General features: G+C 41.8%; 1 protein-coding gene across 2 annotated transcripts in view; it reads left to right on the top strand.

The window, feature by feature from the left end:
- GSK3B (glycogen synthase kinase 3 beta) overlaps nt 1-18,869 on the top strand; it is a 61,067-nt gene extending 42,198 nt beyond the window's left edge. Inside the window, exons 9-12 of one of the 2 annotated variants that reach the window (XM_033172973.1) lie at nt 6,884-6,922; nt 10,350-10,536; nt 14,500-14,598; nt 18,712-18,869. In XM_033172973.1, the coding sequence (XP_033028864.1) occupies nt 6,884-6,922; nt 10,350-10,536; nt 14,500-14,598; nt 18,712-18,779 (393 nt within the window). In that variant the 3' untranslated portion in view covers nt 18,780-18,869. The remainder of the gene's footprint in view (nt 1-6,883; nt 6,923-10,349; nt 10,537-14,499; nt 14,599-18,711) is intronic. The other variant, XM_033172974.1, reaches the window with a different exon arrangement.
- Nucleotides 18,870-21,461: the final 2,592 nt, after the last annotated feature.

Consider the following 21,461-nt stretch of genomic DNA (forward strand, 5'->3'; position numbering starts at 1 on the left):
TCTGATGTATTGTGAACCTATATGATTTTTCTTTAGGTGAACGATAGAATTAAAATAGAATCATTTCCTGCCTCACAGAGAAGAATCACATCACAATTATAAACAAGCAAAAAACATACATCCACACAGCTCTTAGTACTTGGTTCTCTGTAAAGTGCCAGAGACCAAAGTGAGCTTCCCTTCATCTCACTTAGAGCAGGGTGGGGAGAAGCAAGCTCTGCAGTTGCCTCATCTCTGTTGTGAATGCCAGGGCAAGCTTTAATTCCCCGTGCCACATTATTCTTCTGGAGGGAAGGGTTGCAGCTGTGAATGGGACAGATATTTAGTCCTCGGACAATTTGAGCTTAGACATGTCCTCTTAACTGAGAGGGTCTTGCTGAAATCAATTTTGAGAATAAAATTGGAGGGAGAGATGATGTTTAGGCAGCAGGGTTGCAATTCCAGTGACCCTTGGATTATATTTATCTTCATGATCCATATCAATCCAGATTTAGGGCAGAATACAGAATAGAAACTACTTTTGTTGTGGTGGTTTACCATCTGCAACAAAGGCTCTAGGGATTGTATGCTATATGGTTGCTAGAAGCTGTCAGTATTCAGGCTTCACACTCTTGATAGTTCCACTCCTGTCTGAGCAACATTGAGGGTAATATTGAGTGACTGTTGTTCTACCCAACAGTATTTAGTTCTTTTGAAATTTGTGGCTGCTGGAAGAGACAAGCACATTTTGGGATGTGGCATTATGAGTATGCTGAAGACGACCAACTCTTGTTTTTCATTTTCATCTAATCCAGATAGTGAGGGTTTCTTGAATGCCTTTTATTGGCTGGATGGGGGCAATTAAATTGACTTAAAAATTCAGGCAAGATCAGAGGTGCATCGAGCTGCTTGACTGCCAGGGGCGGGGCCTCGCTCCTTAGCATATGCGTCATGAAGCACAGCCCGCCCGGACTCCCAAGCTGGCAGCCCTTCCGCGTGAGCTGCCGCTGCACAGAAGGGACGGAAAAGGGGTGCTGGGCGGCGGCTTAGGAGTCCAGGCGGACTGCACATGTCCGCAGCAGGGTGCTGCAGACATGTGCAGTCCGCCTGGACTCCCAAGCCGCCGCCCGGCACTTGTTCCGTGCGGTGGCAGCAGCTCGCGCGGAAGGGCTACTGGGCGGCGGCTTGTGAGTTGCACTCACGGAGGGTGGCGGCGCAGAGTGTCGCCCTCCCCAGGCTGGAACCCAGGGCGCACTGTCCCCAACGCCCCGCCCTCGCTACACCACTGGGCAGGATAGAGATGTTGATGCTTAAGAGGTCAGCTCATTTTGGGACAAACAGGTTCTGTGCTTTCAGTGGGATTATTTTCTCCATGAAAGAGCTCCTTAAGTGTGAACTGGTTGCACCCTGTCCTCACTAAGAATGATTTCATGACACTTATCCAACACATTGTGTGTGGAGCCATCCTTGGTAGATAAGTTTGTGAGGCTCAACATGGGTATAGGAAACATGTAACAGGTTCAGTTCAAGGCACTACAATTTTACTTTTAAAACCCTTAATGGCCCTGTTAATTTTATCTTCAGGTCAGTAGGTGGAGTCTTACTCCATGTTTCCTCTGTTACTGTGGCTAGAGCAGTTCATTGCTATAATTGCTGCAATAACAATTTAGAAGCCTTTGTAGAATTCTGCTAATTTTTGTCGCACAGGGCAATTTTAAAACCAAACATGCAAATATAATAGAGAGAAAGGAAAAAACAAACAAACAAAGGCAGTTGACACTGATAATACAAATATTACATCAATCAAAATTTAAATGTATAGATTAATATAAGCAGTTCCTATGTCCAAATAGTTATAAGCCATGTGCTCAGATAAAGGGCAGAGATCTTCAGACCACTGAGTGGTACATAGTGGATGTTTGGCCTTCTAACATTGCAATATAAGTCTTTTGGCCGCCAAAAGGCACACAGAATTCACTTTTGTTGTCCATCTGTTTATCACCATACCTCAAGGATATAATTTAAGAGTGTGTGTGAGCATCTGCAAATATCCCAGACAACATTAATATGAACAATAGTTTCTGGCCAGAAAGAAGACACCATAGGACCATGACCACATCGTATGCCTCAAAACATTTTCAGTGTTACATCAGAAGCATCTATCCAAATTAACATTTCTTCCTATAAAGGCAATGTGGAGTCCAGCATACCAGAGACATCATGTTCTGTTGACTTAGTTTTGGCTAAAAATTAAAGAAACAGCCCAAATAGATGATAAAGCAGTTTTTCATTAATAGAATGAATAGAACACTCTATTAGTTTTCCGTGAAGATCCAGTTATTTCTTCCAGCAAAAATAGGAGACATTAAGGCACTCAAAGCTGACATTTCCTAAATAGACACTAAAAGGAGCTGTAGTAGAAGATACCGTGATTCAGCTCTAGTGGTAAGTGGCAGCTAGACCGCAAAATTGAAAATGGCAAATGTTCTCAATCTGATGCTGTTAACTGGTATCTGGCTATCAACCCAATTCTTTCACAAAGTACTTCCTCTTTATTTTCACATCTAAATTAGCCCATAAAGTTAATGTAGAATGAGCATATGGATCAAAGTGTAACTGAAAAGACATTCTACACATAAGAATCTTACTGGGTCGCAGAGGGAGCCAATGAAGTAAATGAACTGATAAATCCACAATCCAGGCGGGCTTACACCAGCAGGGCATGAAGTAGTGGAAGACAGTGGCAAAGGGAGGCACAATTGGAATAATCCCACCTGCTAGACCGATAAGAAGTATGCCTTGCTTGGCGGAAATTGGAGTTCATCCAAGAAAGTCTGAACGCTGGTTGAACTGGTAGGGTCAGGACCAAAGTATTCCTTCAGATGAGCATGAGTCCAGAGTTCTTCTCATGAGAAAGGTCTCTCTGACCAGTTGCAGGGTTACCCCTGCTTCCTCCTCCACATCCCTAGTTTTAGGTTAGGGAAATTGAGGTCCTGTGGCCCTCTGATAACTATGTGTTCCTAGGGCTTGTATTGTTGAAAACAGATTAATTATTAATTAAGACTAATAATAATAAAAAATCCCAGTCCACAGGGTTTAGGTTCCAGGTAAGTAATTATTGGCCACCCCTAGGAAGTGTTCTAGCTCCTCTTGGAGTAGTTAGTGTAGTGCATGGAAGGTGATTACTTACATTTTTCCTGGCATGTTTTATTTTCACCAAAATGTTTGGCCTTTCAGCTACTTATTGGTCATTTTATTTGCTGTTCTGTTCCTTGATCTTATTGTTGCAATGACTGTTTCGTTGACTTTAGTTATTGTTCACAACCTTGGGTATCTTACTGAAAAGGTGGGGTAGAAATGTTTTAAATAAATAAATAAATTGGTTACACACCAGCCTCTGTAGTTTTGTAGCTTAGATAACCTTTGTGTTCTTTAGAAAACAAAGTGTGCAAGACTAATACCACTATAGATTTTTAGCTGCAGGGTGGCTTCCTCACTCTTCTTAATAGCTATTATTTTCTAGTCATAAAACAGGCACTTCCTTTAGGTTGCCCCACTACCTGAGAGAGAAAGCAAATTAGGTGCCTTAGCACCCTTGCATTCCTCTTCAGGACCCACTTCTTTACATCATGGTGTCTCTCCCTGCAATTGTTTAACAATCTGCATTCACCTGCTACTTCATTCTTCGCTGCTTGGGATTCCTCTGAAAATAAACAGTTGCTACTTCCCATCATATGCATTTGTGGAAACCTTGCCTTCCTCAAAGCAAGTGACAAACCTTCATTGCATTGGATCAAAATTCATTTGCCCCATTCATACAGTCTCAAAGGCTGTATTTGATGGCTGGAGCAATGTAGAGCAGAAAGCATGTTCTTTTTTCCTTCGTTTTCTGCCACCTGCAGAACAAAAGTTCATATCTCTGCAGGAGAGATGCAAAAGTTTCATTTTGGGTGTCACACAGATGTGTGTCACACAGATGTGTCCTTAGAACTTCATTTTCCTCCCATAAAGGGCCACTCCTGCCACTAGGAGAAGGCCACCTCTGGCAACTGATTTTGGGGGTGTAATGATTGTTCGTTATATTAATTAGTTGTTAGTTACATTATTGTTTTTGCTTCTGGGAAGCGGGAGAGGGGTTTTCTGTCTCAGGTGCCAAAATAACTTGGTTGGTAGTCCACCTTAGCAGAATGTCTTGGGCCAGCCCTGCATACATTGATTCCACAGCACAGTATTTTGTTTCAGCCATGTCTTATTACATGACCCCACTTCTCCAGATTTACTGGTGGGTGTGTATGAGAGAGAGGGAGGTGGGGAGAAGGAGGAGTTATCCACACTTTCTCCACAGGCTCCTGGAGGACAGCCCTTATGGTGGGAATGGCTCCTCTCCTCTGACTGGACAGGCAGGGTCACATGTAGATCCTTTCTGGGCGAGGAGTCACCCCACGCTTTCTACTTACAGCCCACTGCCCCAAGATGGGATGTGTAGCATTCCATACTGTTTCGAATAGACAGCTCCTTTAAAATAAAAACAGACTTTGGTTTATAAGCTTTGTGACGGCTTATATGAAAATGCCCTCCTCTGGGTGACAACTCTCCAAGCTTCTGATGGTAGTGGAGAGCTACAAGAGTGCCCCTTATGTCCATCTTCAGAATCGGTTAGGCCACAAAAGTTGCATGAAGTCAGAAACAGGACCAGCAGCCACATTTCCCTTTACTCAGGGAGACCCCTTTGCAAAATTTATGCATGTTGGTGGGGAGGGGTTGGAATTCTTTTGCTTTCAGGAAGCATGGAAAAAGTGTAGCAGTTTTCTCTCTCCTGCATTTTGTTGTGCATGATGTAGTTTTCTTCTACTCTTAATGTGTGTGTGTGTGCGTGTGCGCGCATGCACACGCATGCACAACTGTCAGGTACATGAGTTTGGAGCTGGAGGAGTTTGCTACATCTCAGGACCCATCATGGCATTGATTCAGCCCTGATGATATATTGACAGGTAGAGCTCTTGTACAAATAATAGGGGAAAGGGGGAAAATACCTTTTTTCATTAATGAATGTTTTGAGTTGTTCCCCTGCTTTTCAAGCATAAGTTAAGTGCTTTCTACATTATTGTGATCCACTGTTTCAAAGCAGAATTTAAAAACTTGCCGTCTCTACTTTCTGCCCAACCAATTCATTTAAGATTACTTTAATTATATTTGTTAATTTATAAAATAGTCCAAAACAACTTACATGGTGATAATAGCATCTCTTCATTCTTAACTTTTCATTCCAGTAATTGAGGGGGAAGGGAAATGGAAGTGGAATATCCTGGAATTGAGACTATGGTTGGCTTGAGCGCTGAACAGGGCTGCTCCACAAAGGAACATTTTGTTGCAGGGGCCACATGTATATATGCATTTTTCAGTGTGGTTTCCTCTCTGAAAATTATTTAACGAATCAAGCAAGTCTACCTAAAATAGTAAATTGTCTGTGACCATGATAACACATGTTAGTGAACAAGTGAGATAATATTTAAAAGTTACTTGAAAAGTTCCTATCAGTGTTCACATGTTTTAGTTTTCTGCGTGTGGCTTTCCTGTGCATTTTATCTGGCCGTATTTAGTCTGCATACTAAAGGTTAGTCTGCCCAATTGCATTCTCTTTTGTGCTCTTAGCTTTTCCTTTCCTTCACCAAGACTTACTTTAGATTGCAATAGATTTCACTGTGACGGGCCGGTTTTTAGACCGAGTGCTAAATTTTAGTCCGCAGACTAAAATATAATCCGCGGATTATTTGCCCCAGAAATTCCCTCACTGAAAACTACATTAAACACAGTAACCATTATGCTTAAAACATAATAGTGAGGACAGTTCACAGCTAACAGCGTACTCTGCCACCTGCCCTTTTGCACCTAGGCACAATAGAACGCTGAAACCATTCCCAGCTTGTAATGCGGCCCATTGTGCTTAAGTGTTGGCAACCTGTATTATTGACCACTTAACCTGTAACTGTGACAGTCCCTTGCTTTTAATGTTTGTTGTTTGTATGCTTTTGTGTAGTTCTTGGTGGGTGAATAAAGCAGTAGAACAGGTTGCAGTAAGAAGAGTTAAACAACGGTAGTATGTTTCTTTCATTATCAGTGTGCGCTTGTAAAAGAAAAAAGGGGGGGGAAATCCTCCCCCCTTTTAAATGGCCATGAGGGCATAAGGAAGGAAGCCACAATTAAGGGGCAGGGGAGAGTTAAGATCTTACCAGCACTTCTGAAATGTCATTTCCAGTTCCTGAAGCATCCTAAAGAGATATCTGCCAAAAAAGCTAAACACTAACAATCCATTGGCGGGGAAGTCAATCCAAAATGAAGAATAATCCGCGGCGGCCTGATACACACATAGCTTACAGAAATTTAAAATAGTTATTTTTAGTACTGAATCTTAAAGATCTTTATCTATTACCTGTGTGGTTTCAAAAACACTTCTCATCTTGTGCTTTTGGGACAAAGAGGAGGAAGAAAAAAAGAGTAGTCTGTACATGAGAGCATGTCTCATGTTTTTCCCCATGTCTGTGGAAATCTATCTCCAAGACTGGGAAGAAGACTGCAGTTTAATATTGAAAATTCAGTATATTTTACTTCTACATAAACATTTGATTTCATCTTTTTGTTACTTTTTACTAAAGTCACTGGCATTGGAACATGCATTTAAAATAAAATGTTTCTATACTATGCCTCACCCTTGCAAAATCATTTTTTTCCAAGTTGGACTTGCTGCTATGGAGACTGATGTTTAAAGGTTCTAATTGTATTAAACATTTAATATTTCCCCATCACCATGGATTTCTGATAATATTGGATATATTTTTCCTTGCTGGACTATTCTTTTGGATTGACTCCCCCTGTTTGGATTATTTCACTGCATTATCATCTTTAGGACTCGTCAGGAACAGGACATTTCACCTCAGGAGTACGGGTATGTACATAAATATTTTTTCATATCATCAGGTTTATTGTTGGAGGAGGAGAGGCAAAAATGAGGATGGAATAGTTGACACCAAGCAGCCATACTTCAGGTCACTGAGCCAAATGTTCTCTCTCTCTAAACGTTTTTCAGGTTTAGCTGCTAGTTTCTTGCGGGGGTTGGGCTTTCAATTTTCTGGCATTGTTAATGTAGTGCATTCTGTATCAAATTACTTTTTCCAAGTCCCAGCAGAGAAAGGGCAACCTGATCTTCATGAGGGCCTGCAGTTATAGTGGAAGCTAGAATACATACTACAGTACATTACAAGACATATTAAGTGTGAATAGCTTTTGCTTACTCATGGAAGGAGTGAAAGATATAGTCAGCCTGAGTTCTGCTAGACAAGGAAAGAAAAAAAGAAAGAAACGTTCCACAGTTAGCAGTTCATCTAAAGATAGTAATGAAGAAAAATACAAAGCATTTTATTTTAAAGAAGGCAAGTATACCTAAAGCATTTCAACCTTAGATTGAATTTCCACCTGATTTCATATGGTGGTGGGGTACAGTTTAATTTGACATGCTCTAGGACAATATTAAGAGACGCAAGTGGCACTGTGGTCTAAACCACTGAGCCTAGGGCTTGCCAATCAGAAGGTCGGCAGTTCGAATCCCCGCAACGGGGTGAGCTCCCGCTGTTCGGTCCCAGCTCCTACCCACCTAGCAGTTCGAAAGCACGTCAAAGTGCTAGTAGATAAATAGGTACCGCTCCGGTGGGAAGGTAAACGGCGTTTCCGTGCGCTGCTCTGGTTTGCCAGAAGCGGCTTAGTCATGCTGGCCACATGACCTGGAAGCTGTCTGTGGACAAACGCCGGCTCCCTCGGCCTATAGAGCAAGATGAGCGTCGCAACCCTAGAGTCATCCGTGACTGAACCTAATGGTCAGGGGTACGTTTATCTTTACCTTAGGACAATATTTGGGGTTCATAAAATTTGGGGAAAGTTTTGGTTTAATGTATATTCAAATTTGAATGTAGGATTTTCAGTACCTTGATGGATTATGTATCTGGAAAAAAGAATTTGAACTTCTTTAATGGAGATAATTTCCCCAAAATTTATGAGATGAAACATGTTTTTTTAAATTTATTGTGATTCAACAACTTGGTCATGACCCCACAACTTGGTCTCGCCACAATCATAGATGGACAACACAGCCATTTTCTCTTACTTATGGCAGTGAATTTGTTTCTAGGATGGGTAACCTGAGGCCCTCCAGATATTTTGTTGTTGGACTCCAACACCCATCAGTTCCAGCTAGAACAGCCAGTGAGCAGGGATAGTGTGAGCTGTAGTCCCACATCATCTGGGCCACAAATTCCCCATCCCTACTGTAAGTGAAGGGGACACCTGGTTAAAAATGTAAAAGATAAACCCATGTCACAGGTTGCACTTACAAGTAGCTCCAAGAAGTATGTCAGGGCACAGATGCAACCGTCTTCCTATTCAGGAGTTGCTGCCAAAGTAGTACTAGGAGAGCAAGCTGCAGTAGCTTCTCATTACCTCTCCCAACCCAACAAGAGTAGGAGAAGTGCTGAGTTTTCAGAGGTGTTTTGTGAGGTTGCTTAGCTCTTTCCTTTTCTCCCTCTGCAGCTGGGTTCTGAAACTAGAACTATGCACAAATCCAGTTGTGGGGGGACGGGACAGGTGAGCGTGTGTTCATGACATTTGCAAGAGGGAATAGTTACACATTCCTTCACCTGTTGATTCTCCCATACAAATCTTCCCTCCACTACATTGATATGTATGTAGTTTTGATTTTTAAGAGTGAAGAAAAATTATGGCTGTGCAACATGGTAATTTCTTCCTGGGTTGAAAAGAGCACCCCTGCATTCGATGCACGTGAGGAGAGGACTTGCTTCAGCTTATCTCTTGGCCTGAGCAAGCTAGAGCAGGAGAGGGGCTAATTTCATTGTCTGTCTTAGAGATCCATAGAATTCCTTTCAGACTATGTTATTACTACTTACTTATTCTCACAGTTGCCCCAGGCATGAAAGTAAGCAGCAGCCTAGTTCATTTTAATAGTCCTTGCAACATCTGGGCACTGCAGAAGAGTTTTGCTTATGCAACCGTTTGCCTACCTTAACTTAATTCTTGTCTTTTAATTCTTCAGCTTTTTTACTTTCCCTCACATATGTAAACTAGCTTTCTGTACGAACTCGGAACTCTTGATAAATCCCACCAATAGCTTCTACCATTATTAGTGATGAGGAGATTCTTGACGCAGTTTATGTTCTGCTGAATTTAAATATCTTCCCTCCAAAATCTGTTTGAGCAGATTTGCAGTTGATTTTGCATGTGGTATATACTATTGCTTTGGGGTTTGATCCAGCTTTACATGCGTGGGAATCTGTTTCCTCAGTGGGGTTTCTCCTTCCTCTCTTCCCGCTAGCAGCCTTCCATGCACCCAAAAATCTGCTCCAGAGGATTGAGTACCCTTCTGGGGCAGATTTTGGGTGTGTGCAGGGATGGGGAAGAGGTGGAACCAAAAGTCTCATTGCAAAAGCAGGTTTCCACTGTGCAAGTGAGCTGCCACAACTGAATCTCATCCTTTGTGTTTTGTGAGTTGGATTTGCCAGTTTTTGTCCCACCCTTGTCTCAAGATTTTACATATACTATTTGCTCATGACCTGTATTGCACCTGTAGCGTAGGTGAAAGAAAACGCTTAAGGAACCTATGAATGTGTGGTTATTTAATTTTTATGTGTGTGAGAGAAGAGAAGGTAGATGGAGTGCAACATTGGTGACAAAAGACTTGATTGTGAATAGTAGAAATATATGCTGTTTGACCTAACCTCCGATGGCAAATGTCTGAGAGAAAAACTAGCTGGCTGAGTACCCTTCAACAATACTCCCAAAATTTGGAAGTTATCCTAATTAATTACTTGCTGTGTATTATTAAAGGATAAACCAAAACTATGAGACCTGATCAGTGTCCCTATCAGTCAGCATAAATCCACACCCAGTATAAAATCAGTTGGTTGCTTAAAAGGTGGAAATCTTTAAGAGTTTTGCTTTCAGTATATGCTTCAGAACGTGGTCTTCAGAAAATCCTGCTCATTTGCTTTTCTCTCTCCTCCAACTCATATGCATGGCTGACTGCATTCCTGTTATGTTTGGAATGGTTTATTTCTCTCTCCCTAAAAGTTCTTCTCAGCTCTGTCTTGTGTCCCCCCCTGTGACCTTGTAACCTTGTAACTTCACCTGAGTACAACAACCTTCATTGCACTTAACCCATTCAACCCTAGAAGCTTGATTAAGCTTCAGTACTTTATAAGCTAATGAATAATTCCTACTCTGAGCGGTTTAGTTCCTCAGATTCTCAGCCCTTCAACAACAAGAGCAAAGAAGAGTATTGATGGACTGTCCCTCTTGTTCTGCCATAGGTCTTCCGGCCCCGCACTCCACCAGAAGCAATAGCGCTATGTAGCCGCCTGCTGGAATACACCCCCACTGCACGCCTGACTCCGCTGGAAGCGTGTGCACACTCTTTCTTTGATGAATTACGGGACCCAAACATCAAATTGCCGAGTGGGCGAGAGAAACCTGCACTCTTTAACTTCACCACTCAAGGTAGTCTGGGAGCATGAAGGAAGATTGTGTGTCCACAGTTTCTTATGGCACAAAGATGGCATCATCTCAAATAGTGGTCAGAAGGGATGGGCAGCTGGAAAGAGTGGAAATATTTCAAAGCGTGAACTGTGTCGAGAAGGTGTAGAGAAAGGGTTTTTAAAAAAAGCCAGAGAGAGAGAGACTTCTTAACCCCTCAGTCAATCTGGCTTGATCGAAGAAAGGCTGTTCGACATAGATATGCATCCATAATCTCAACAGGCTGGTGCTTCTGTGTCATGATTGCCATTATTACTGGGACATTCAATTCCTAGTTAGTCATAGATGAAATTGCTTGTTACCTAGAAGATTGAAATATCCTTGGAAGAATAGAGACTACTGGTCATGTTCACATTTTTACCAGGAATCGTATTTAATAAGCTAATTGAGTATGTAACTTTAGTATGTAACTTAGAACATCCTGTGAAATTAACAAACTCTCTATAAATTACGAGAAGAAAAAAATTCTGGCCTTCTCTAACGGCTGGAAATTAGAGAAATGGAAAATAAGAGAGCAAGAAATCCAACAAGTGAAGATGTATAGATATCTGGGAATTCTATTCCAGAGCAATTTAGGGTGGTCTATCCATCGCACAAATGCTATAAAACAGGCAAAGTATACCTCATCAGTACTTACTCGTTTTTATTATCAGAAGGGAAATCAATTTATCCCTGCGGCCAACCAGATATTCCAAGCAAAAGTGCTATCCCAGATATTCTATGGGATCCCACTATGGGTACAAGCATATAACAGTGACTTAGAAAAGATTCACTCTAGTTTCTTGAGACGTATCCTTGGACTCCCAAATGTTCTTAAATATGAAACAATGTGTGCAGAATTAGGCATACACACAATGGAATACTGGGCCTGGACTACCGCTATAAAATACTGGCTGCACTGCCATTTCCGCTGTCCACCATCAAGCCTGCTCTCTGACCTGCTTAAGGACTCCTATAAATCTAGATGGTACCAACTCCTAGAAAATAAAATCAGATTGATAAGCATCGAGCTGGAGCCCTTGTACAATTCAAGCGAGCAACATATCTTTCACAATGTCCTAATTAGACTAAAGGATGTTGAGAGACAAAATATTGCGGCAGCTGTAAATAAAATTTGCTCTCCCATATTCTATGATTTAAATATCCTAGATAGCAGGGTCAACTATGTTACTAAACTAATAATACCAGCCCAACATAGGGCATTTATGTTGGCCCGACTGAATATCTTGCCCTCGGAATTTGTCAGGGGTAGATAGCAGAATATTCCCAGAAACAAGAGATACTGCAGATGTTCCCTGAATGTCCCAGACACTGTAGAGCATATTCTCTTTTATTGTCCACTACACAGTACGCTGCGTGAACGCGTGTTGTCCCCCCTTTTGGATGGTTTGAAACCGCAGCATGGTGGAAGTGTTGGATTCTGTCTCTCTGACATTGACCAAGGGGTGACTGCGGGGGTAGCCGAGTTTTTGGCAGCAGTGCTTCAAGGAGTACGGTACTTTAACAGGAGGAAATTCTAGATTTTACATACACACACATACAATCAGCCTATGAGTTTAATCCTTGTTTCTTTGTGTGTATATATTTTAAAGTTCCTGTATGTGATTCTTTCTCTCGCGATTTTACTTGTAAATGCCTAATAAAGGTTTGATAATACTTAGAACATCCAGGAGTCCAGATTTAGGGGATCAGCTGAAATGCAGGCTAAGGAAGTATGTTTTTGCAGTTGCACATGTTTTCAAGAACTGTACAATTGTTAGGGGTTGTAAAACAGAAGCATAGTTTGTGGCCTGTATTGTTCAGATTCTTTGGAAAGATGGCTACAACCCAATTACAATTACTCACATGCATTTTGGTTAACATAGGGTTGCCATACGTCCGGATTTGCCCATGTCGGCAGTGCCGTTTTCCCACAAAAATAGCTCAAAAACAGCATTTTTCTTCTTGCAATTTTGCCAAACAGCTTTGCCAAAAAAAAGAATCTCAATAATTTATGGTAACTGTAGTTAACGTATCAATTTAATTTGCACATGGTTAAAAAAGATATGAATCAAAAAGCCTATTTTTTATAGGATGCTATGTGTCAAGCAGGCATTGGAAGAGGCATTTCTGCTTGCATGTGAGAGAAGATAATGTTTGCCATCTGCTGTCTTTATAGGCGTTTATATTAAAAAATAATTTTTAAAAATAAAATGTTACCTGCTTAATCAGCAGTACCTTTTACATTTATTTTTATTAATGTTAATTAATTGATTTAAAGCTTTTTAAAGAAATCTAGTCAGTTAATAATATTGCAGCCCTATTTGAAGATACTCTCTTCTACGTTAAAGTCAGTGAAAGGGCCATGGCCTCTTGTCAGGTTTTGAAAGGGTGCCGAGAGTGCTGGGATAGTATTTTCTAAGTGCACAAATGCTTCTGCTCTTGAGATGCACCTATTCTGCCTTTAAAGGATTTGCTTTACTCTGAGTTACGGTACTTCCTTTCCTGGTTGCATTGGTAACAGTAAATGCTGCCAGTTCCTATTGACCCGAGACCCACCAGGCCAACTTCCATTTCTGCATATATGAAAGTAACCACAACACTGCTCTGAACAGCTTGTTAACTACACTGGATGTTTAATTTGCCTCATCTCAGCATTGAATTACTTGAGGCAGTTCAAACTAATATTGTTAAAATCACTGGTATGTTTTGGATTATTTCTGCTGTTCTGTAAATGGCAGGCTGGAGGGAAACCAAAGGGCCCTTCTCCAGAGCATGAGCAGACCCTTTTCTACCAGCGAACATCTAAACCTGGTTGGTTGCCCAAGCAACCAACCATCTAGGTTATCATTTCATTTTACCTACCTTCACAAATATCGGGAGTGTCTGCTTGGCCCGACTATAATGCCTGGCAGCTCTGTATACTGTTTCAGGAACATAGTCCAGAATCAAACGTATACCTCATCTTCTCTCTATTGGTCAAACTGATATAACTGCCCTTAAGGTATCCTGGGCACAGGATCAACGCAAGAACCTTGACTCTGGCCCAGTACCATGTGAGCAACCAGTGCAGATGTTTTAGTTTAGTATAGGTGTCACACACTGTTGACTGTCCGCCCCCCATCAGCAGTCCAGCTGCTGCATTCTGCAGCAGATACTGCTTCTGGACCAGGCCCAAGGGCAGCCCCACATACAGCACATTGCAGTAACCCAGTCTCAAGGTTAAAGATGCATGGACTACAGTGGCCAAGTGATCCCGGTCTAGATATTGCTATAGTTGGGGTACCAGGCATAGCTGGCAATAGGCAGTCCTAGCCACAGCGGAGGATGTTAAGAATGCATTCACAAGAAGTCATTAAGCAATTATGATACTCTTTTGAAACTCACATTCCAAGGGCATGTCTGTAGCAGTACATTTTTGTACTCTAGCTGAAATAGTACTAATAATGGTAGTTTCTTTTAGGGATTTGGAACGTAGAGTGATTGCAATATAATACCAGCTGCTTCAATCTCATAGTTCATACTCACTTCTCTTCAACATTATTGGTGTGATTTAGTGGTGTAATCGAACTAATCATTTTGCTTGCTTGTTTTAAATAGCTCACAGTTCCAAGAGCAGGGTGTGTGGGTGTAGAAATGCACAAATACACAGTCTGTACAAAAGCAACAAGGGGGAAATTTAAATTAAAAGAAATGCAATAAAGGCTATTTGGCAGACATCATGGCAGAGAAATACCTTTTCAACAGAAAAGGAGATGCAAAGGATGACAGTCTTTCCCCAGTGAAGTTGTCTGAGCAGTTTCCAACTCTGGGAAAGCACATTAGAATCATAGATTCTTAGCAACACATTGCCATGTGGCTGACATGTGACAGGAAACACTGTGAACCTACTGGCAGAGGCTCCCTACAGGCTGGCTGTAAATACTCTTTTCTTCAACTTCCTTCTAGAACTGTCAAGTAATCCATCTCTGGCTTCGACCCTCATACCTGCTCATGCTCGGAATCAAGCAGCTGCTTCGACCCCGACAAATGTTCCAGCAGCCTCAGGTGAGACTTTCTTCATGCCTGCCACTTTTTTCCTTTGCTAAGCTACCCCCCCAAAACAGTCTTCCCTGACACTGTGTGTCATCAGTTACAGATCATATCTTGTTTGCGAACTGGAAAAAAAGCAGCCAATACCAATTGTGTTTGCTAGATTGATTTCCATGTCAAATGTGGGGTGAATAAGGGAACACCAGCAATTTCCACTCCAGATTTCCAGTTTCATCAGCATTCTGCAACACCCATACTTAAAACAAACTGCAAGTTGGGCAGAATCAGATATTGAGATAGCGCAGCCTGAGGATAGGGACAGGTTTCTTAGGTGAGGGCCACCACGTGTGTGCAGGATCCTTGCCCTTCCTGGCTCATGAAAGCAGCTGAGGAAAACTAACCAAGTGGGTAAGGGTGGCGATTGAACACGTTCAGCAAAGCAGGGTTGCAACCTGCCTTAAAGAGGCAGTGATAAGGCCTCTGCTGAAAAAGCCCTCCCTGAACGCCATTGTTTTAGATAATGACTTGTCAGTCTCCAAGCGTCTGCTTAGCTCCAAGCATTTCTGAATGAGACAGATGGTCTATATGCATTTAATACTGGCTCCAGCCATGATTATGGGACAGAAACCGCATTGGTTGTGTTAGTGAATGACCTACACCAGGAGCCCAGACAGCAGGAATTGGTTCTCCTGGACTTCTCAGTGGCTTTTGATACCATCGACCATGGTTTCTCTGTGGGACACCTCTCTGGGACGGGATTTGGAGGCACCGTTTTATGGTGCCTGTATAATCTTATTGTGGTTATTTATTTATTGTATATGTATACCTCCCTATATCCGTAGATCTCAGGGCGGTTCACAACATAAAAATTACAATTTAAAAAACACAAAATACATAACAAAAATAAGAGCAAGGACAACCTAATAATCCCCGCTTCCGCAACACATTTAAAAGGGTATCAGATGTCAATCAGCCAAAGGCCTGGTTAAAGAGGAACATTGTTGCCTGGCGCCGAAAGGTGTATAAAGAAGGTGCCAGCCAAACCTCCCTGGGGAGAGAATTCCACAAAGGGGGAGCCATTGCAGAAAAGGTCTGTTCTCATGTTGCCACCCTCTGGACCTCTTGAGGAGGTGCACGAAGAAGGGCCTCGGAGGATGATAGGGCGCTGGTAGGTTCATAAGGAGAGAGGCAGTCCTTGAGGTATGGTGCTCCTGAGCTGTTTAGTCCTAGGGAAGGTGTTGCTGTGGGTCTTCTGTTTGATGCCCTGGCTGTTAACCTGAGGTGTTCCTCGGGGTCTGTCCTGCCCCAATGCTATTTAACATTTGCAGGATGCCGCTGGGAGAGGTTGTCCAGAGTTTGGGGGACTGCTGCCACCATTCCATCTCTCTTTTCCATCTAAATATGGCGAAGCTGTTTTGGTGTTTGGTGTTAGTACCAGACTGGAGGAGGGTGAACAAATTGAAGGTCATGGTCAGTTGAAAGGCAGATCAGGGAATAGGGATTCATTATGCGCTGGAGGGGGTTGCACTCCCTGAAAAGCTCAGGTTTGCACCTTGGGAGTACTCATGGATTGAACCCTTAACCCCAGGTGGCCATGTTTAGGCAGTGGCCAGGAGCACATTTAAAACTAGTGCACTGTTCCTGTTCCTGGAGATGTCTGCTCTGGCCATGATGCCTTGGTTACATCCTGTTTGGATTCCTGTAATGAGCTGTGTGTGGGGTGGCCTTTGAAAAGTGTTTGGAAACTTCAGCTGGTCCAAGATGATGCAGCCATTTTGCTCACTGGATTACAGGGAGAATAGAAACACCGTCACAGCAGCTCCACTGGGTACCAGTCCATTACTGGTTATGATCTATAAAGCCCTATACAGCTTGAGTCCAGGGTATCTGAAGGACCTCATCTCCTTACATGACCCTGCTTGGACTGAGATGTGCCAGGTCATCTCTCTTGAAGAAGGAACACAACTGGTAAAAAATACTGCAAGCTCCTGAATGCTACTTCAGTGTCCAGCAGCAGAGCTAGATTAAGCAGCACCAACAAACTGCAGAACAGGTTCTTAAGGGGAAATGTGATGAATACTACATTCTTGGATTGCGTCGACCAATCTTTACCTAGGTCAGATGAATTAGAGAGGAAAAATAAAATGGATACCAGCCAACTCAAAACCCAACTTAGAAATAAAAATGAGTGGGTAACCAGAACTACATACAGGATTCCCAATCTTGCTATGTCATTGATTTGATGCATAAAAGGACATTAAAGGTAAAGGTAAAGGGACCCCTGACCATTAGGTCCAGTCGCGGACGACTCGGGGGTTGCGGTGCTCATCTCGCTTTATTGGCTGAGGGAGCCACCGTTTGTCCGCAGAAGAGGAAAAGAAGGTGATGTCTGCTGGTAATGTAGTTCTCCCAAAGACTCCTGCAATGACAGCAGGTTTTGTGAATGCCAAGCAGAACTTGCGAAGTACAGAAGTGCTTGGTTTTTCTTTGCTAAATAGTGGCGGAGCAGCACTCCTCTGCAACTGCAATTTAGCAGAACAAAAGCAGAGTTTTACCAGCACATAATGCATATGTTTCAAGCAGAATAAAGCTTTCCCATTGTAGTAGACTTAAGGAGAAATACATCCAGCAGATAGTGGATTCCCCACTCCTCTGGAATAGGGAGAGACCAGGTCAACCTCCTTCCTTTCTTTTTAGCAGCACCAACCAGAGAATGAGAATTAGGGTACTTACAGAGCCATTGTCTTCTGTAAAGATGGCTCACCTAGTACCTGACAGTCCCTATCACAATAAACTTCACAGCATTGCTACCTCTCCAACTTTTTTCAGATAGCAATTAGGTACCAAACAGAGCAGCTCAGGAGCATCAGGTACTACAGGTCTATGCGAGTGTCTCAATTTATTGCAGTCCAACATTATTATTTTTTGATAATTTTTTTTGTAATTGTTTGTACCATGAAACCCTTCGTAATTATGTACCACACATCCTTTTCTTCTTGCTGTCTTTTATTATGGGCTCAAACAGCTGTATCCTATACTTTTGAATAGGAATTGTGACAGCCTTTTTCAATAAATAAATCTTTTTATTTCTTTTTTCCAAACCCTGTTTTTATTGTCTACTGAATTCAGGAGAGAGAGGAGTTGGGGAAAAGGAGCATAGTGAGCTCCCAATACTTTTCTAACTCTGCAGAATTGAATAGTGTCACCTCTTAGCATCCTGTTTATTTGTGTCTGTTTATCAATCGTTTAAATACCTATTCATCAATAAATTATTTTCAAAAGATGTTGTGTATGTGAAGCCTAAACCTCAGCTATTTGGTAAAAAATCATGATTGGCCAAGGTTTATTATTCAAATGGAACTGCCCCAGATATAGCCAGACATCGTTACTTGTAACATGCTGCCACCTTTGCCTTCCTATATTGCTTGGTTCCTCTTGATTTATCAGTACCTCACAATTTGCTAGCTGTGTTCATGAGAAAAGGGGGCAGAGATGTTTTTTTCCTGCTTTCTGAACCCTTCAGTGTATGACATGTGAAATCTGTTCTTGGCACCAGGCCCATCTATTGCTTTCCCAGACCCATGACTTTTGGGGCATGTCCAGCTGTAGTTGAACCAAATGGTCTGATCTTAGCCCTTAGCCCTCTTCACATGTTTGCTGGAACTCACAAGGATTAAAAGTGCAAACAACCTTCCCAATATCCCCCAGCACACCAGCTCCTCTCAGACCTTTGCATGCTGAGCTGAAGAAGTGTGTGTGGGTGTGTTGCACATGTTCTACCAAATACAGCTAGAAGCCTCCACAGGATCAAGATCCCAACCTTACCAGGATTCCTGATTATATGGAAGCAGTAGCCTTGTTCAGGGACTTCATATTGAAAAAGAGCCAGCAAACATTCGGGATTGAGGTGAGGCTTATGTCTGCTCCTCCACACGCTTGTAACTCTCCTGCCAGAAGAGGACACTGTTGTTTTTCAGGTACCAAATAGGCCCTTTTAAAAAGTGCCCAATTTCTAGCTGACATTCAGGTGTCTCTCCCCTTGCCACAGCTGGCTTAAGAGGCCTGCCCACAAGCAGCAAGTTTCCAATATTTAACCCATGCCTTTGCTTTCTTTTGTGGTGTTTGCAGATGCCAATGCAGGAGATCGAGTTCAGACCAATAATGTAGCTTCAGCATCAGCCTCCAACTCCACCTGAACTGGTCACAAGCAGCAACCTGTACAGGAACAATCGCCAGTAATTTTGAGTCTTGCTCAGCAACGCTGGTCACATTTGGAAAGAAAATTTTAAAAGAGGAAAAAAAACCCTGTTCATTATAGTGTTCGATTTTTTTTATTGTTGTTCTTATTTAACCTTGTAAAATAGAAATTCAAACCAGTTTCATTGTGTGCTCACTCTGCGGGCCCTTTGGGGCGGGGGAATAGATGGGGTGGGAAGAGGGGAAGTGGAGCAATAGAACACACCAATGTCTCTTCCCATGACAATCTTCTAATTTCAAACAATTGCTGTTGTGTACTTTAGAATCAGGAATCTTATCTCATGCCCTCCCACAACAGAAAGGAGAACCCTCATTCTGCTGAAGCTCCTTTTTTAAGCCTTGTATTTTTAAGTGAAGTTTCAACTTTTGGTGTAGTGCACAACTTGAATTTGGTTGGGAGCTTAGCAGGAGTTGCTCACCATGAATAACACACACAGGAGACCTTAACTATCTTGGAGTTGGGATGAGGAGGAAGGAAAATGTGAGGTCTAAAATACACTGAATTGCCAAAGCTGGGGGTGGGTGGGGTGGGGCAATTGCTGTATGAATAAAGCTTAAGGGCAAATATTGATCTTAAATTCCGTTCTAGCATTGGAGAATTCTGCAGATATGTATGTTACATATACACACACAGACTATCGGCTTGAATGAAAAATGCTCATTCACCTACCTTAAAGATCCCTGAACATTAAAGGTTCTGTAAAGCACAAAAGAGACCATAGTCAGTCACTTGCATTCTTCAACAGGTGGGAGCAAGTGTACCTATCCCTCCAGGTGCAGAAAACAGACAGGAAACCAGTGGAGAGGTACTTCTGCACCTTGCCCACCTTTTTTAAACTCTAAACTGGCTTCTTTCTCAAAGAAGCAAACAGGAAAACAATGCCAGGGGTTATAACGTGAATGGATGTAAACTTCCATTGCAATTGGGGCTTTCAAATCGACACATTATTTTTAGGTGATTCTAAAATCCAAAATCTAGAATTTGTATTTAATTTCACCTCCTCCTTTTTTTTAATGCTTCTTTCTAATCTTTATTTATTGATCTTCCACAGTTGCTGTTGTGATGCTTTCACAATGGTAGTATGTTAATAAGTAGACAAATCAGTTTACTTGCTCTTGCTGACTTATAGAAAGCTAAGTGTGTGTGTATATATGCACATATACATATACATATATATATATTATAAATATATACATAGATACAGTGCTGCTTTTTATTTTTTAATCTATAATTGGTCTGACTGAAGCAGAAATGCCTGTTTCTAGTGTCTTGTGTTCTGGGTTATTTTGTAGTGGCAAAAAGTCAAGTCTCTCCGTTTTTGAAGTGAAAGCAATACTTCTTGAAAGGTGTTAGGGAAGTTGCGAAAAGGAATGCCATTGCTGCCGGAGTAACCGAGACAGGCTCTTTACGTCTAGCTTTCTACTTGGATTGAGAGATGTGCTCACCTAGCCTTACACTCATTCAAATGAATCTAAGTCATCTTGGTGCTTGTGAGTTTATTTCATTGTTGAATCTTTTGAAACATGATTTGCTGATTTGGCGGGGGGGGGGACGGGGGACGGGGGACGGAACTCAGCATTATGCAAATGCAGCCACTCGAAGGCAACAGGGCTCAGGGCCTCCTCTTTCTTCTTTGTTCTCATGTTTATGAAGCTGGGTATGAGAGGCATACAAAGCCTAATCTGATTAAACGTGCTTGTCAAGGAGGGAGCTGTTGGGCTGTCTTTAAAAAGGATGAATAGAAAGTTCAGATATATTGTTATTAAAATAGATTCAAGGGGAATGGGTATGGAACCCATATTTGTTTAAATACTCCAGTTTTCTATAAATGAGCCTATGGTGAATGAGAGGCCTGCAAGGGGATCGTGTTGCAGGAAAGGAGCCTATAGATGTCTTCCATGTTGATTTACGGCCCTTGCGATCAGAGCTCTTGAGACACTTGAACAAGCAGGATGACGACATAGAGAAAACTCAATTTGCAGTCATGAGAGCAGGACAGTCTAGGCTCAGAAGAGAGATGGTGTCTTAGGATTTGCATTACTTTCTGTTAGTTTGATGCTAGCAGGGAAGAAGAATGAAAAGCGTTAATTATTTTTTAAAAAAAAATGTTTTGTGTGTGTATGTGTGTGTGTATGTGTAAACTGAGATCCTGATGGTTTTATTTTCTCAAGGATCATGGCGGGACTGCAGACAAAATTTTATACAAATCTAGATCCAGGTGTTTCAATACCATTTTTGTAAATAAACAAGACTAAAGCTCCTCACCAAATTCAAGTTTGTACATTAGTTGTTCTTAAAATTTTGAGTTGTATTGCTTTGTATGTAAATATGTGGACCCAGGAACTGCTGTTAATGAGCAAAACGTTACCATTCAGGGCAGTTAAATCTGTTTTAATAATCAGACAAAATGTAGACGAGCTTTTTAAAGCCATATAGTTCTAACTCTGTACAGTAGATAACCGGCCTGTATTATTGTAACAATAACTCTAGCGATGTATAGTATATCTATATAGTTTGGAGTGCCTTTGCTTCCATATTTTTATTTTATTTTATTCCTTTTTGTACCAGATGTCTCACACATGGAAATCTTTGTTTCCCTTGAGTTATTTCATGTCAGTAG

Source organism: Lacerta agilis, chromosome 16 (assembly GCF_009819535.1).
Source record: "Lacerta agilis isolate rLacAgi1 chromosome 16, rLacAgi1.pri, whole genome shotgun sequence".
NCBI lineage: Eukaryota > Metazoa > Chordata > Lepidosauria > Squamata > Lacertidae > Lacerta > Lacerta agilis.